The following is a 15371-nucleotide window of genomic DNA, read 5'->3' on the forward strand; positions in this document are numbered from 1 at the left end:
AAAATGAACTTCTAATAGTTTTTCAATGACTTTCTACCACCACTAGTAGTTGACTGAAATCCATCTAATTTAATTAAAACCCGGTCTTGCTTGAACTTTCAGTTCAGTTGGAGGGTAATTTCTCTCTGGGTGGATGTCCAAACCCTGGAATATTGTTTTTGTGTCCTAGAACGAGGGGTGCACCAATTGCAATTTTCTGGCCAATTTCAGATTACTGACATTTTAAAAAACCTGACCTGCCAATTCCGATTTTGGCTGTTACCAGTTTTTTTTTTGTCGGAAATGTCGCTAAATATAGCAAGAAAGTCACTCAGTTGCAACAGTGGGATGACTATTGTTAACTGCAAACATACAGACATGACCTGACAAACGTCTCTAACAGGAGAGCAGAAGAGAACAGTGTGATTTTTAGACCTTTGCAGAGGAAGACAAGATTGGTGTATAAGTAAGTATACATATGCACCGATCCCTCAAAATTGGCCGATAAATCAGTGCACTCCTACCTGGAACCTTGTTCTCCAACAGGCCTTTGAGTCCTTCACAGAACAGTTTGGGTTTACACTGAGATTAACCGACACAGGTGAAATCTGCTTCCTATAGGAGACTTCTGAAAACAAACTGATGGCGCCAGATTTTATTTCGGGGTATCACAGCAATCTGTTGGAGAGGTGTTGCAGTAAAGGCAATAAAAAATTCTCCTCAGGTCATTTTAGCAGTAGGATTAATGTAATGACAGCGGCTCCTCCATGCATGCAAACCTTGCAAATTTCTAAAATATGGTGTTGATTATATTTTGATTTGATTGGATTATATTTATTTCCCCGATGCTCACTCTGCTTCAGATGTTTACTTTTTTTTCCTGAGGAGTTCAGGAAGTTGTATCTTTGCAAAATGAGTGTTATATAAACCTTGTTATAAAAGAAGCTCATTTTTTTCCCAGTGACTATCTCAGTATGCCTGTGTGTGGAGCGTGTGTGTGTGCGCGTGTGCGTGTGTGTGTGTGTGTGTGTGTGTGTGTGCGTGCGTGTGTGTGTGTGTGTGTGTGTGTGTGTGTGTGTGTGTGTGTGTGTGTGTGTGTGTGTATGTGTGTGTTCTCCCTCCCTCCACCTCTGCCTGGCTGTCAGCTCTCTTCGACCACGTAGCAGCTTCCTGGCAGCGGCAGCCACTTGTCTCTTCTCCCTCTCTCTCTCTCTCTCTCTCTTTCTCTCTTTCTCTCTCTCTCTCTCTCACACACACACACACACACACACTCAGCACCAGCAGCAGCTTATGTAGAACCACGTAGCACCGGCTTTGGATTCTAACCATCGACAGCAGCGGCCGAAGCGGCGATGGACCTCTTTGAATTCGACTTTTTCAGGGACTGGGAGCTGGAGCAGCCGTGGTGAGCCCCGCACGCCGCTTTGTTTTGATTTCCTCTGTGCATCTGTGCGTGTCCCCCGCTGAGTGCGGGATGAGTGGACGCTGGAGGTCAGAGCCGAGTTTGTGTTATTTTGTGATCGTCTGTGAAGGTAGAGGAGTGAAAGTGAGCGCCGGGAGGGAGGGGAGAGAGAACCGCGCACAGACCGCCTTTGTTGTGTCACCGTCCGAGCTGGCGTTGTTACCGGCGGAGCCCCGACCGGGGAGGCACGAGCGCTCCGCGGCGAGCACGACGCCGGGGCTCCGCTCCGCGCGCGCTGCCTTCATTTGTGACATCAGGTGGAAAGAGAGGAGAGGAGAGGAGAAGAGAGGGGGATGCGGAGGCAAGCCGAGGCGAATGACGGATGGAAAGGAAGCGCATCCTCTCACAAGTTTGTTAATTAGCTGTTTATTACGTTTCAGCCCGTCGGTAATTAATAGCGATAATCCCGCGTTCAGATTTGTGGCTGATTGGTGAGCTGGTGCACCACAGGTGTTGTTGTGATTTATGGGATGCCTCTCTTCCACGCGCAGCCGTGAAAGGCTTAATGACAGAGTGAAGTTGGGCCGGGGTGATTTATGGCACCTCCATGTGTTGCTTATGCATCACTGTTAGGCTGTTATTAAATACCCCAAATTAGATTGGTTTTGTCTTTATCACGCTGCGTGGAAGGAAGACGCTCACACTTTGCCCGCTGCCGGTGAGACCCCACGTCTCTGAGAATCGCTGGGTTCCTGCTGTTTTCCAGACCACATTCCTGTCCTTTCCAGACCCAAATTCCCAGAGTTCTCTGTTCATGTTTGGCTGCGTAAAGTCTGGCATCTCCAGACATATTTGCAGTAAATTCATAGAATTCATGAATGGAACAAACACTCTAAAAACATTGGAAGGAGGCAAGGAAGGTAAGAAGGAAGGAAGAGAGCAATAAAAGAAAAAGAAAAGTGGAACGAACAATGAATAAAAATCTAGGAAGAGGGAGGAAGACAAGACAATATTAACTAATGAAAGAGAGATGATGAAGGGATTCAGAAAGGAAACAATAAAGGGAAGAATGACTAAAGGGAACTAGGAAGGATGGAGAAAGAAAAGTAAAGACAAGAAGAAAATAAGGAAATGTGGAAGTTTTGAGGATAAATGTAAATAAGAAAGGGAAAGAAGAAGAAGCAAGAAAGAAAAGCAATTCAAGAAAAAAGGAAGGAAGGGAAAACAAAATGAAATATGAAAAGAGAGAGATGAAGGAAGAAAGGACATTAGGAAGGGAAGAAAAGGAACTAGAAGGAAAAAGAAAGAAGAAATATGGGAGGAAGGATTAAAGAAGGAAAAGTACAGAACAAGGAAGCATAAAGAAAGAAAACAAATTCAAGAAAAAGGAAGGAAAGATTAGACAAAAGGAAATATAGAAAGAAGGAGAGACAAAGGAGCACAGGAAGGAATCAATAAAGGAAAGAAGGAAAAGGGGAAATAAGGAAGGGAGAAAAATGAACAGGAAGGAAAAAATGAACTTAAGGGATGCAGATGAAAGAAAAGGAAATATGGAAGGAAGGAAGAAAGATAAATGGGAACAAGGAAGTACAGAAAAAGGAAGAGCAAAGAAAGAAAAAAGGGAAGACAAGATGAAAACAAGGAAATGTGACAGGGAGAGATATAAGGAAATAATAGAAGTATAGAATAGAATAAGATGAAAAATATGGGATAAAGAAAGGAATACATATATTTGTGTATGGAAACAAGAAAGTTAAAGTACAGATGAAGGAAAATCAAAGAAAGAAAAAGAAATCAAGAAAAAAGAAAGTCTAAAAAAAAAAGACAAGAGAACAAATATGGGAAATAAGGAGGGAAGTAACCATTTAAATCAAAATACAAATATATTTCAATATTCTATCTTTCCTCCCTCATGCATAGAAAAGACCAAAATCAAATTCCAGACTTTGTTTGGCCCTCAGACGATCTTAATGCCAGCAACCTGTTAAATCTGCTGCCTGTGCAGATATTCCACATGTGTACTGACCTTTGAACTTTCAAAACCAGCATTAGTCAGAGCATCGCCAGAGAAAAAGATGTCCCGCTCTCGAACAACCTCGCGTCGCCTTCTGCTCTGCCGAGTCATTTTGTGCACAGCAGAGGACGTAAGAACAAAGACCCACATGGAGAGAAGCGCTTCTCTCCAGGCTTCCACGTTCCGGAGGCCGGAACGTGCTGCAGTAACTGCAGACGCTCAAAATGCGCCAGACGCATCTCGGTTTCTCTGCGGGATTCACTTTTTTTTCTTTCTTTCTTTTTACTGAAGCTGACTGTTTTGAATTCTCGGCACACATTGGCCGGGTTCATTTTGCGCCGGGCAGGTTTCTTCTTCCGTATTTCTCCATGAAGAGGAAACGCAGTGTGTCCTGGTGGAGCTGCTGTGAGTCGGTGCTTTCTAATGGTCTCATCACTGTCTGCAGCAGAGGGCTCATCACAGCTCAGCAGATGGTGGCACAAAGTCGACCGGGGTCTTTATGGTACGCTGCTAACCCGCCTGAGAGAGCCGCCGCAATAAAAGAGCCATCAGCTTCACACATCTTGCATTCACACACATATATAGAGAGAGAATATTTCCACATAGCTTCCTGAATCGGCCCGGTGGAGGCAAACGTTTGTCTGGTAGCTTGAAAACCAAACCACAGCAAGTGCTTCAACTTTTAAAATCAAGAGATTTGTATAAAATATTTTTAAGGAGTTGATTTGTATATTCGGCCACATATGAGTCAACAGCTTTCACTGGAAACAATCCCAGCTGGAGGTCTTTTTCTGCAGCTCTCTTAAAGCTTTAAAAAAGAAAAAAAGCGTTATTTTTTTCACAATGTTGTGACAGTAAGTGAAGAGACAGATATTCTGGTAAAAAATAAAAATGAAACAAATCGAGCTATACCCACGTATTCCCTGAGCTACGATAGCAGTCTGCCAGTCAAAAACAACCAATTAGCACAGGGAGGAGCATCGTAGCGCTATAAGTCATGCTCGTGCATGTGCTGCTTAATGTGCTAATGAAGAAACGACTTACCATTAGAGAAAAAGCGTTTATCTTGTGTCACTGGTGGCCATGTCAGCTAGCATTAGCATTAGTAGCAGGATATGTTGTGATGGGCCAGCTTTAGCATTGTGAACTGTGTGAACACAAGCTTGATTGACAGCGCTAGGACCCGCCTCCTGGCTCTGATTGGTTGTTTCTAGTTAGCACTGGGAGAAGACAGAGGAGCTTGATTTTTTTCACAGTTTATGTGCTAATTTTAATGAAACTGTGGGAAAAAAAGTAAATCAAAGTTGCATACAGTAGTTATAACAGATTAATGTATGGATCATATGTTCTTTTTGCAAAATTAGTGCTTGCAATGACTCTCTGGAAAGTATTTTTGTTGGCTATTAACTCTTTGGAATCCCAGAAAATACTCAGGAGTCCCACTGCAATATGCTACTTTTAAAAGGTCACACATGTTTTAAAGCATCATAACAGCAGATTAAATATTATTTTATTCAACAGTAATATTCACAGTGCGATCCTGAAATGTTTGTTAGCAGAAGAGCTCAGCCTCATGGATGGAGAGCGCATTAATTGTCAAGTAGTGCAACACATTCTCATTTGGATTTAGGTCTGAACTTTGACTGGGTCACTCCAATAGCTGAACATAGTTTATTTTTGATCTGAACTAGAGGCGGGCGGTTTGATCTAAAATATTGATGACATCGATACTAAGTCAGTATCAGTATCAAATCAGTACCAGTGGGCTGAGATTAATACTTTAGTTTCAGATTCCATCTTGATTTTCTTTTTTTTTTTTCAGTTGTAGTTTCTCAATTGTGCCTAAACAAATATTTAGTTTCGATTTGCTCTAACATATTTTTATGGAGATTTAGGGTCTCCCGTATTACAGTCTGTGAAAAATAATGCTCTGGTATATCCATTTACTTATTTTGACACGATTCCCAATCGACCCAGTTTTGCGTTTTAATGATTGTATATAGTAACATGCTTAGAAAAAATTGACCAGCTGCGTCAACCACCTATGTGTTGGATGCTGTTTATTTGTTGTCACAGGTCACACATTTAAATAGCCATACGTTATATGAAGAATAAATTACAGACAGTTAGGCTATAAATCATTTGACTACTGGATTTTATTTAGGGGATAAAAGAAAAAGGGAATATTGAATACAATAGCAAGCTTTTACATTTCATCTATTCATTTGGAGAGAAGAAAATAGAAATCTATCCATCCATCTTTTTACTTTCACAATTGTGCATATTTTTGCAAGGCACTTTGTATTTTTTTTTAAAATATAATTCCTAAAAATCAGTACTAGTCTGAATCTAATAAGTCTGTCTTGAAGCGCTGAATAGAATGTGACACGAAGCCATTTCCTTGTTTTAAATCATTCAAAATATTTGAGATTAAAGTAAAAGCTTAATGCCGGGGCCTCATCGTTCTCCCTTTGTTCTCTTTACCTGCTGAGTCTGAGCTTCGTTATATGACTGTGACTTACAGGTGAAAAGAAAACATCCAAACTTGTGTGTCTTTCATTTTTATCACTTTGTATCAGAGCAGCGTTGTGTTGAAAGAGAACGTCAGCCGTCTGAATCAGGGTTGTAGTGGTCCAAGGTTTTTCATTAGAGTTTCATTTTGTGTCTAATTCAGTCAGTTTTAATTAGTTTTCACTGTGTTTGCAAGTTTTTATTAGTTAAATATTGTTCCATTTTAGTTTAGTTTTTTGTTAGTTATAGTAGTAGTTTTAGTTTTTTCCTACTTTGGTTCGTTTTTAGGTACAGAATTCAAAAAGTATTGTCTCATAATGAATACATCGATTGGTCAATACATCTTCAAAAGAAGATTTAATTTTCAACAAATATATTCAATTATGGGCTGCACAGTGGCGCAGTTGGTAGAGCTGTTGCCTTGCAGCAAGATTGTTCTGGGTTCAATTCCCGGCCCTGGTCTTTCTGCATGGAGTTTGCATGTTCTCCCTGTGCATGCGTGGGTTTTCTCTGGGTGCTCCGGTTTCCTCCCACAGTCCAAAAACATGACTGTCAAATTGCCCCTAGGTGTGAGTGTGTGTGTGTGTGGTTGTTTGTCCTGTGTGTCTCTGTGTTGCCCTGCAACAGACTGGCGACCTGTCCAGGGTGACCCCGCCTCTCGCCCGGAACACTAGCTGGAGAGACACCAGCAACCCTCCCAACCCCACTAAGGGACAAGGGTGTAAAGAAAATGGATGGATGGATGGAAATTTAATTATTCTGCAACAAGCAATTCACTCTGGCGTTTCCTCCCAAATTTTTCTGTCGCCATTTAGCGGACTAGCAGAAGTGCCGTAATATTCCAACAGCTGAAATCAATGTCACACTGGTTCAAAAGGCTAACAGATTCATAAACACAAAAACAAGGGATCTTATATAAATTCAATATGTTTTAGTTAGTTTCATAAAAGCACAAAATAGTTCCAGTTTGGTAATAGTTTTTCACAGGGGTGCACAGGTTGCAGTTTTCTGACCAATTACCAATCTTACAAAAAGCCTAACGAGCCGATTCCGATTTTGGCTGATACCAATATTTTTTTTGTCTGAAATGCCACTAAATATAGCAAGAAAGTTGCTGATTTGTCAACAGTGGTGTGATTATTGTTAAGTGCAAACGTGCAGACATGACCTGGTGGGTGGGGGTACCAGTCAAACCTCTCACAGCAGAGCAGAAGAGGACAGTGGCTGATTTTTAGACCTTTGCTGAGGTCGATACGATCGGTGGGTAAGATTAGCTTCACTTGTAAGTATCGTTCAAAATTAAGGAAATCGGCGCCAACAAATCGGTGCACTCCCAATTGTTCCCCATTAATCACCGTTTTTATTTATTTCAGTTGACAAAGATGTTTTCTCCATTTCAGTTATCGTTTAGTTGGCAATAATAACCTTGGCCTAAATAATTATCGGCTCATTTCTGGCCTCGGGGGAATGTGCGAGCACAAGACAGGGTAATGTCCCGTTTGAAAAATCTTAAAAATGTCACTTAATATCACCACGTAATCAGCTGTTCCGCTGCATGCTGCGGATTGTAGGTGGTGTGGTCTGAAAAGAGCCGACCTCTACAGTTCGGCGGGAACAAAATGACTTGGCAACCACAGAGCTTGTCCTGGACGCCTGATCCAGTGGGGCAGAGTGAGTCTGAGCAGCAGCAGCACCGACACACGCTGTTGTCCCTCAGCGGTCGTGATGGAAGTGCCCTGGAGCAAGGTACTTAACCCCCCGCTGGTGGAGAGGAGCTGCTCGGGGCTCGGCTACACGCTCGGGGTGTGTACGCATGTCGCCCTCCCGCTGCCACCGCTCCATCACGCCTCGGCTGTCGCGGGAGCTCGGTCTGACAAAGGCTGTGTTTGGCAGCAGACACCATAAGAAATGGAGCGCATGTGTAAAATGAAAGGAGGAGATGAAGACTTGAGATGCCTCGATTTGGCGAATCAAGCCGTTAGTTCTCCCAGGCGCCGACGTGCGGAAAAAAAGCAGCTGAGGGAAATCGTCATTAAAAGACCCCCTCGGAAATAGACGTCCCTCGAGACCAATTCTGGAGAACGTCTGGCTCCCTGCAAGAAGACGGTTATGAAATGAGGGCTGGCCCAACGCGTCGGTATGAGGAAGTCGATGACATTCTGAGGCAGTTTGAGGCCTAAAATAGAAACCTTGGACAAGAATGAAAGCATGTATGACATCTAAGTAGTTATTCCAAGTATTTTTTGTCTAGTTTCTAGACTGGGCTGCACAGTGGCGCAGTTGGTAGAGCTGTTGCCTTGCAGCAAGAAGGTTCTGGGTTCGATTCCTGGTCCTGGTCTTTCTGGATGGAGTTTGCATGTTCTCCCTGTGCATGCGTGGGTTTTCTCAGGGTACTCCAGTTTCCTCCAAAAACATGACTGTCAGGTTAATTGGCCTCTCCAAATTGTCCTTAGGTGTGAATGTGTGTGTGGATGGTTGTTTGTCCTGTGTGTCTCTGTGTTGCCCTGCGACAGACTGGCGACCTGTCCAGGGTGAACCCTGCCTCTCGCCCGGAACGTTAGCTGGAGATAGGCACCTCCCGACCCCACCGAGGGACAAGGGTGTAAGAAAATGGATGGATGCATGGATAGTTTCTAGACCAAATATCTTAGTACACTTGAAATAAGACAAAACTAACTTACAGATAACTTTTCAGCAAGAAATAGGAGCTTGACTTAAGTCAATGATTTCTTAATGTTTGATAAAAAAATAATAGTAGCAGTTTCTGATATTGGCGATGTGGGGAGGTGCTCAGGGCGGTATCTCATCTGGGAGGCATGAACTTTTGGAATCGCAATAGTACACGTAATTTTATAATTCAGTTTGCAAATGCCTTATTTTATTTGCATGTATTTTTTTTTGTATTATATTCTTTTAAGTTTGTGTCTTGAAAAAAACTTGGTGTCTGTGATGGCACAAGGTGATTTAAAACAGGGTGTTGGGGGACTGGGGGGTGTTTGCTCGAGGCACCAAACAGAGTAGGACCGCTCCTGATGAAAAAAAAAGTTCTAGTTTCAATTACATATTTTGGAACTTATTTTTCTAGACTGAACTGTTCGCTTTCTTGCCAGTTTCTATTTTAATAACTTTCATGATTTTGTTGCAGTAGTGGGCTTCATTCATAGACATAAAGCAGGAAACAGACAGAGAGGGAGAGAAGTGTGGAAGACGTATGAAAAGGAAGTTGGATATGAGCCGCGCCTGTTACACCATTACAGTGGACCCTTGGTATTTATAAGGATTAGGGATCACAAACGCAAAAAGGACCGAGAATACTTCACAGCCCCTCTAGAAACTCTTATAACTGCCTATTTTAATGGTTTAAACACCAAATATACCTTAGTATCCAATAATAAACACAGTGGAAACATCCTCTTTCTTTCTTATCTCCACTTTTGGGGTACAGCCAATCAGGGCCTAGGAAAATAAAAGGTGCCCTGTGTAAATGCCAGCCAATAGCAAGGCAAGTAGCATTGTGGCTAAGTATTTCAGCTTATCAATTTTCTTTTGAATACTTTAGCAGCCTACTGCTAGGTAGATTCTTGCTACCAGGAGCACCGCTGTTGGCCTTCAGAACTGGGTTTTATTGCGTAGGTTTAACACAATGTATAAAACTCAGAGGTTCGGCCAACAAGAAATCACAAAATGAATGGTTAGCTTCACTTTTAGCATGCTACTCTGCTTCCACTGCTCCATGTCAGTGCTGTGTTTGATTGACATCTGGTGGCTGTGGAGGCTATTGGCATAAAGTGAACTCATTGTGAGTTTCTGACTTGGTGCATTATCCTTTATGCGTGGCTAACATTCATTGGAATCAACCAGAAAAAACACGCATCAAAATGGAATCTAACCATAGCTGTGTGTCCTTTGTTGTATTTACTAGTAGCTACGTATCTGTGGTTTAAACCCACTGTGCCATCAGGTGACCCAGATGTTCAATGTGTAGAAACACTTTATGTTTGGAGCATGTTTCATTTTTTTCTACTTGTGAATTAGCCCAGCTATTTGTGGTGACCAGAGGGTGTTTATTTTAATGACAGACAGAATAACTTTGCTAGCTTGTTGCCGATATTTGTTTTTCATGGGTCACTCTGTTCTGCCGTTTCTGTCTGCCTTAGAAAAGTTTGTTAGGGTTCCCATATGGGCCAGTCAATACATTCTGATGTTTCTAATTTCTTACATTTAGCAGGTAATTAAGGAGATTCATCTTTGAGTAGACAGGGGAAGTCTAACAACCTAAAAACATCAGAAAGAACTTCCTGTTTGTGGAGTCCGTCTTTGGTGTTTCTTAAAGAGAGGCTGTGACTGTGAGTACTACAGCAACGTAAGCTGCGTGGCCAGAAGGAAACTCATAAAAAGCAAAGCCAAATGTGGGTCCTTTTCCCTTTCAACGTGGGCGCCAAGTCAAAGTAATTAAAAGAATTTCACTTTTCGTTGATCGCCCAGGCCAGACAAATAAAGTGAACCAAATGAAAGAGCACGACGCCGCTGCTTTTACCAGTGGCCAACCTTTGATGTCGCTGGCGACTCGGCTCTAATAAACGTCCGAGTGGACTCAACTGTCCGAGATTACAAGAAGGAAAGCACTGGAGGGTTGGGGGGGATTTCCTCCCCGTATAATTGATGTTTTCCTTAAACTTTACAATGGATTTTAAAGGCACCGAAGCCAACATGCACTCGGAGATCACTCAGGTTTGCATTAAAAGTCTGTCACTATAGCGGTAGATGTTGCGGCTGGTGTTTGACATCAGATTTCCCTTTGAAGGAAGGGAAACAATCTGGAAGCTCCCCGTGCCTTTGTTAAATCTGAACGAACACACGGAGACTCCTCCTCCTCCTCCTGAAGAAATGCCCTTTCATCTCTTCTTCTCTTTGTTACTCTTCCTCCCTCCTCTCCTCCTCTTCCATCCTTGCCGTGCGTCTCCGCTTCATTGTCGCGCTCGCAGATCTGAGGGCCCCGCGCGCGTGATTGTAATAGGCCTTGCGGTGAACGTCGCGTGCTCCTCTCTCTCTGTAATTGCCCATCATGTAGCCGGGCTAATCACGGCGCGCCGAATCCGAGGGAGATCGCTTTGAATGTTAATTGACGCTGATGGTGATTGGTTGAACCATTTAAGTAGTTAATTAGAGAATTGATTACACATTTCGTCAGCGTGGAATGATAAGAATCCAGCTGCGTGTTTTGAAGCTGGGAAGGCTCACATCTGCAGGAAGACGCTCTGATTGCTATTATTTGTTATTGCTGATCCACCCTCCACCCCACACACACGCAGACACGCGCACACACACCTCTCCCCTCGCACCGTGTTTGATTCGATTCGGCTCGGGGGGGAAGAAGAAAAAAAAAAAACCCGAATTCCAAGTCCTCCCGGTTTGAATTGTCGGAATGAAGCGCAGAAGAAGAGAAGATTAAATTCATTCAATTTTCCTTTTCCTCACGCTCCCATTATTCAACCCATGTAAACCCTCCCGCCTCTCGGTCGACTCAGTCGCACGTGCGGGCTCAATGAGCGCGCGGAATCATTCACGGCGCCGCTCTGAAGCTCGCGAAGGTACTTCAACACCCCCGCGCGTCATCAAGCTGAGTCTCCCCGCAAAAACTGCATGAGGATTCATTCACACACAGCGACGGCGGACAACACAAACTGAAGGCCTCTGTATCTGGAGGTGGAGGAAAAAAAGTCAATTTGATCTCACATCGCCGCTGCAATTATCCCACAGGGCGACACACAGCGTCGGCTCTGTCAGCAGGTGTGAACCTGGTCGGCTAACCGGGAGGTTTGTCCGCAGGGAGGAAGTAGGCGCTGTCCGTGGTGCTGAACAAAAACACAAAACAAACAAACAAACAAACACAACAAAGCCTGGTGGTTTGGTTTTAATTAGAATATCTGATTACACGTAAACGGGGAGAGGTGCAGCTGCAAATAGTTATTTTCATCAGAGGCTCCCATGTGGACGGATGTTTTGATGAAAGTAGTGACGGTTTAGCTGATTGGAAATTGAAAACCAGGAGCAGCTTCGTCAACATCAGTGTCTTTGCTGCTTTTTTAAAAATGTTTGGTTTTTTTTTCTCTCTCAATAATCTTCCTGTCAACTCTAAGCTGCTTTTGCTGTTTTGTTGAAGGAAACTAATACCACAGCATGATGCTGCCCCCACTATGTTTCAATGTGGGGACCGTGTGTTTAGAGCAGGGGTCCAAAGAGCCATTTTTGCACTCAGTCGAGCTACAGAAAACTTGCTTAGAGCCATGAAAAAGCTCTACTTATAATTTTTTGATAAATATCTCCTATAAAAAGCTTGTCATTTTTAAACAACCATCGTTTTACTTCTTTTTTTTCTTCTGGGTTTTAAAATAAAATCTAAAATCATGAAAAGATGAAAAATATTATTCACACTTTTAGTGTCATTCTATCATGGAAATTTAATGCAATTATTCTATGAAGAGTTTGAGAGCAGCTAAACCCTGTATTTCTTCTTATATCTATATTTATAAACATCATTTGGTTCTTCATGGTTTCGGCAGTGTCTCTGAGAGCCGTTGTGAAAGAGCCAAAGAGCCAATTGAGGCTCCAGTATTGGTCCCACCTGATTAAAGCGCCATCTTCCACGTGGTTGAAATGGACAGGCATTGGAGCAAAAAATACAGCTTGTAGCTTTTTTTTAAAATAATAGTTTTTCCATTAAAGCCATATTTGTGGAGTGCATGACTAAAAGTCATTCTGATGTATTTTTCCAACCTACGCTTTTAACTCGATTGGAAACTTTCTCCCTGACATGTCCGCTGTGTTCCTTTGTTTTCACCATTGAGCTGTTCGTTCACCAGTGCAGGGTTCTTAAACTTTCCATGCCACAATTCTCCAACAGCGTTAGCTTGTAGCCGGGATACTTTTGCTAACACGCAGACAATGCTACAAAATTGGTAAAGAAACATTGACTTTCAGAAGAACCCCACTCCCCCACCACCACCTTTTATTCACTGTTCAGTAATATTTAAGTTTGTTTAGCATAAATGTTGCCTCGTACCTTCTGATTTAGCTGGCTGGGACGGTTCTTTCAGTCTTATACATGTCAGAAATGTTTACAATTCTCGCTTGCTAGCCTTACTTACGGAGCAAAGCAACTTGATAACTTTTTGAGGCTCTCTAGCGGAAAAAAACAGCTGGATACTTACCCTTTTTACTAATCAGGAGCTTTTTGCAGTTGCGCCGATTCATGTGGCATTATTTAGATTTCATTTGTAAAAAAGTTAAAAAGTGTGTTATTTTCTTTCCATGCACTAATTGGAGTTAATCTGTTCCATAAAGTCCCCAGTGGAATACGTGGACGGTTCTGTCTGTCACGTGACAAAATAAAGTAGGAACGCTTTGTGGCTGATTTGGCCTCTAGTTTCACCGGAGACGAGTTCTCAGCTGACATGTGAGGGGGATGGAAGCTGTTCACCCCCCCCCCCCCCGTCACACACATTCATCCAAATGCGATGTTGATGAAATAAATCTATTGATTGGGGCAGCTCTGAGACAGTGCCTCCAGATTTCAAAGAGCCGCGCCGTTCGTGTGGATTTGATGGATTCCAGAAGCAACCACTCAGCTCCGAGCTGGAGAGTAATTGTGAGGGCTTGTCATTGATCCATTGCAGGCTCCGACTGTTTTTCCTCGCCAACAGCTCCAGAGAATGTGATATGATACAGATGTCTCCTCTCCAGCTGTTTATACAGTTCAGCAAGGGAGCTAAGCAAAAAATAGAAAAAAGCCATAAGTGAAAGGAAATATTTAAATCAACTTTAAAATATTTTAGTCGTTTTTGGATTTAAAGCAGGAAATCCCATATCGGTCACATCACAGCTTAAGCATTCTGTCAGGACATTTTCAATAATGTTTCCATCATTCGATATAATTAAAAAAAAAATGCTCCAAAACTAAAAGATGATTGTTAGTCATGACAGGAGTATTATTGGCAGCAAAATGTCTTGAAGGGACAGCTGAGATTTATTTTTAAATTGCGGTTCTCTTGAGATCTTATGAGCTGTCTAAGTATTTTGGACTGTAACCTACAAGGACTCAAAAAAATTTTTTCTCATTAAATACTGTAAAACAGCCCCTAGAGAAAAAAACACTCTTAGCCGCTAACAGTTATTTTAAAAATCTTTTGCATCCTCTCACATTATCACCACTTCAACCAAATGTGATTGAACTAGAAAGACTCAAACAGTGTTTTAAAATCCCACTACATACTGTAAAAAGAAGCCCTTCAGTGTTGCTCTAAGAGGAAACACTGAGGTAACTAACCGTTAGCTGCTAACAGTTATTTATTGTCTTTAAAGTATTTCTCATCCTGTGACATTATCACATTTTCTCTTTAACATTGTCACTGTTAAAGAGAAACAGTGATAATGTGATAATGCCCTAAATGGCATTGAACTTTTAGCTGGCTGGAGTTAAAAGTTCAATGCCACGGATAATAAGTCAGTTATTTATTGTCTTATTATCACTGTTTCTCTTTATACTGTGCATGGTTTAAATGGGACTGAACTAGAAAGGCTCAAATAGAATTTTATATAATTAAAGATTGTAAAAAAAGACCTTTGGTGTTGTTTTAGGTAGAAACACAGAGGTAGCTAACTGATAACTGCTAACTCATAGCAATTGTCTTTTAAAAATCTTTTGCATCCTGTCAGATTATCACTGTTTCTTTTCTATACTGTGTATTGCTTAATGAATCGAGCTCCTCAATGCATTTGTAACCATGTTCTATCTGCCAGCCAAACAATGCTAACATAGCATAGCATGGCTATTCCTTGTTGTATTTCAAAGTAAGACTCCCAAACATGGATGTAACCAAGCTTAAATAACATACCTGAGTCAGATTTAGGTTTTAAGTATTCCTTTTTTGGCCAACTGGAAATAATGTTAGTGTTTTGGAGTGTATTGTATACTCTTGACCTCATGGTATACAGTATGCTTATGGGTGTTTATTGTATTATTCTAGTTTATTTTCCACATTTTTCTAAAAAAAAAAAAAAGAAATTTGAGTGTCTGCACTGGCACTTGGTGATTTAGCGGGTGGGTGTCCGCCCAGGGCATTAGACAGGGTTGGACCACCCCTGCATAAAAAAAACCCTAATCTGATAACGGATTTTGGAATAAATATTTAAACTACCTTCATTATTGTAGTTCTTGTAGCATTTTTTTACATGAGCATTAGCTTAGCCTTGCTCAAGCTAACATTTACCTTTAGATTTTGTCTTTTAAATCTGTATTTATATGGAAGACATTAAAAGTTATCTACTGCAGTTGTCTCAACAGAACCCCACTTAAAGAAATCTGAACTACTTACCTTTAATACCTAACACAGGACTATTGAATTTTATGTGTATATGAAACGTTATAAAGCTCATTATTGACTCATTACAATGAGTCAATTGCAC

At 41.8% G+C, this 15371-nt stretch overlaps 1 protein-coding gene across 3 annotated transcripts in view; it reads left to right on the forward strand.

The window, feature by feature from the left end:
- The first annotated feature begins 628 nt into the window (after window positions 1-628).
- aff2 (AF4/FMR2 family, member 2) overlaps window positions 629-15371 on the forward strand; it is a 206482-nt gene continuing 191739 nt past the window's right edge. Inside the window, exon 1 of one of the 3 annotated variants that reach the window (XM_081611901.1) lies at window positions 629-1384. In XM_081611901.1, coding sequence (XP_081468027.1) covers window positions 1332-1384 — 53 coding nt within the window. In that variant the 5' untranslated portion in view covers window positions 629-1331. The remainder of the gene's footprint in view (window positions 1385-15371) is intronic. The other 2 variants (XM_081611900.1, XM_081611899.1) reach the window with 2 other exon arrangements.

The sequence above is a fragment of the Poecilia reticulata genome, chromosome 10 (assembly GCF_904066995.2).
Source record: "Poecilia reticulata chromosome 10, P_reticulata-male-v2, whole genome shotgun sequence".
Taxonomy (NCBI): Eukaryota; Metazoa; Chordata; class Actinopteri; order Cyprinodontiformes; family Poeciliidae; genus Poecilia; species Poecilia reticulata.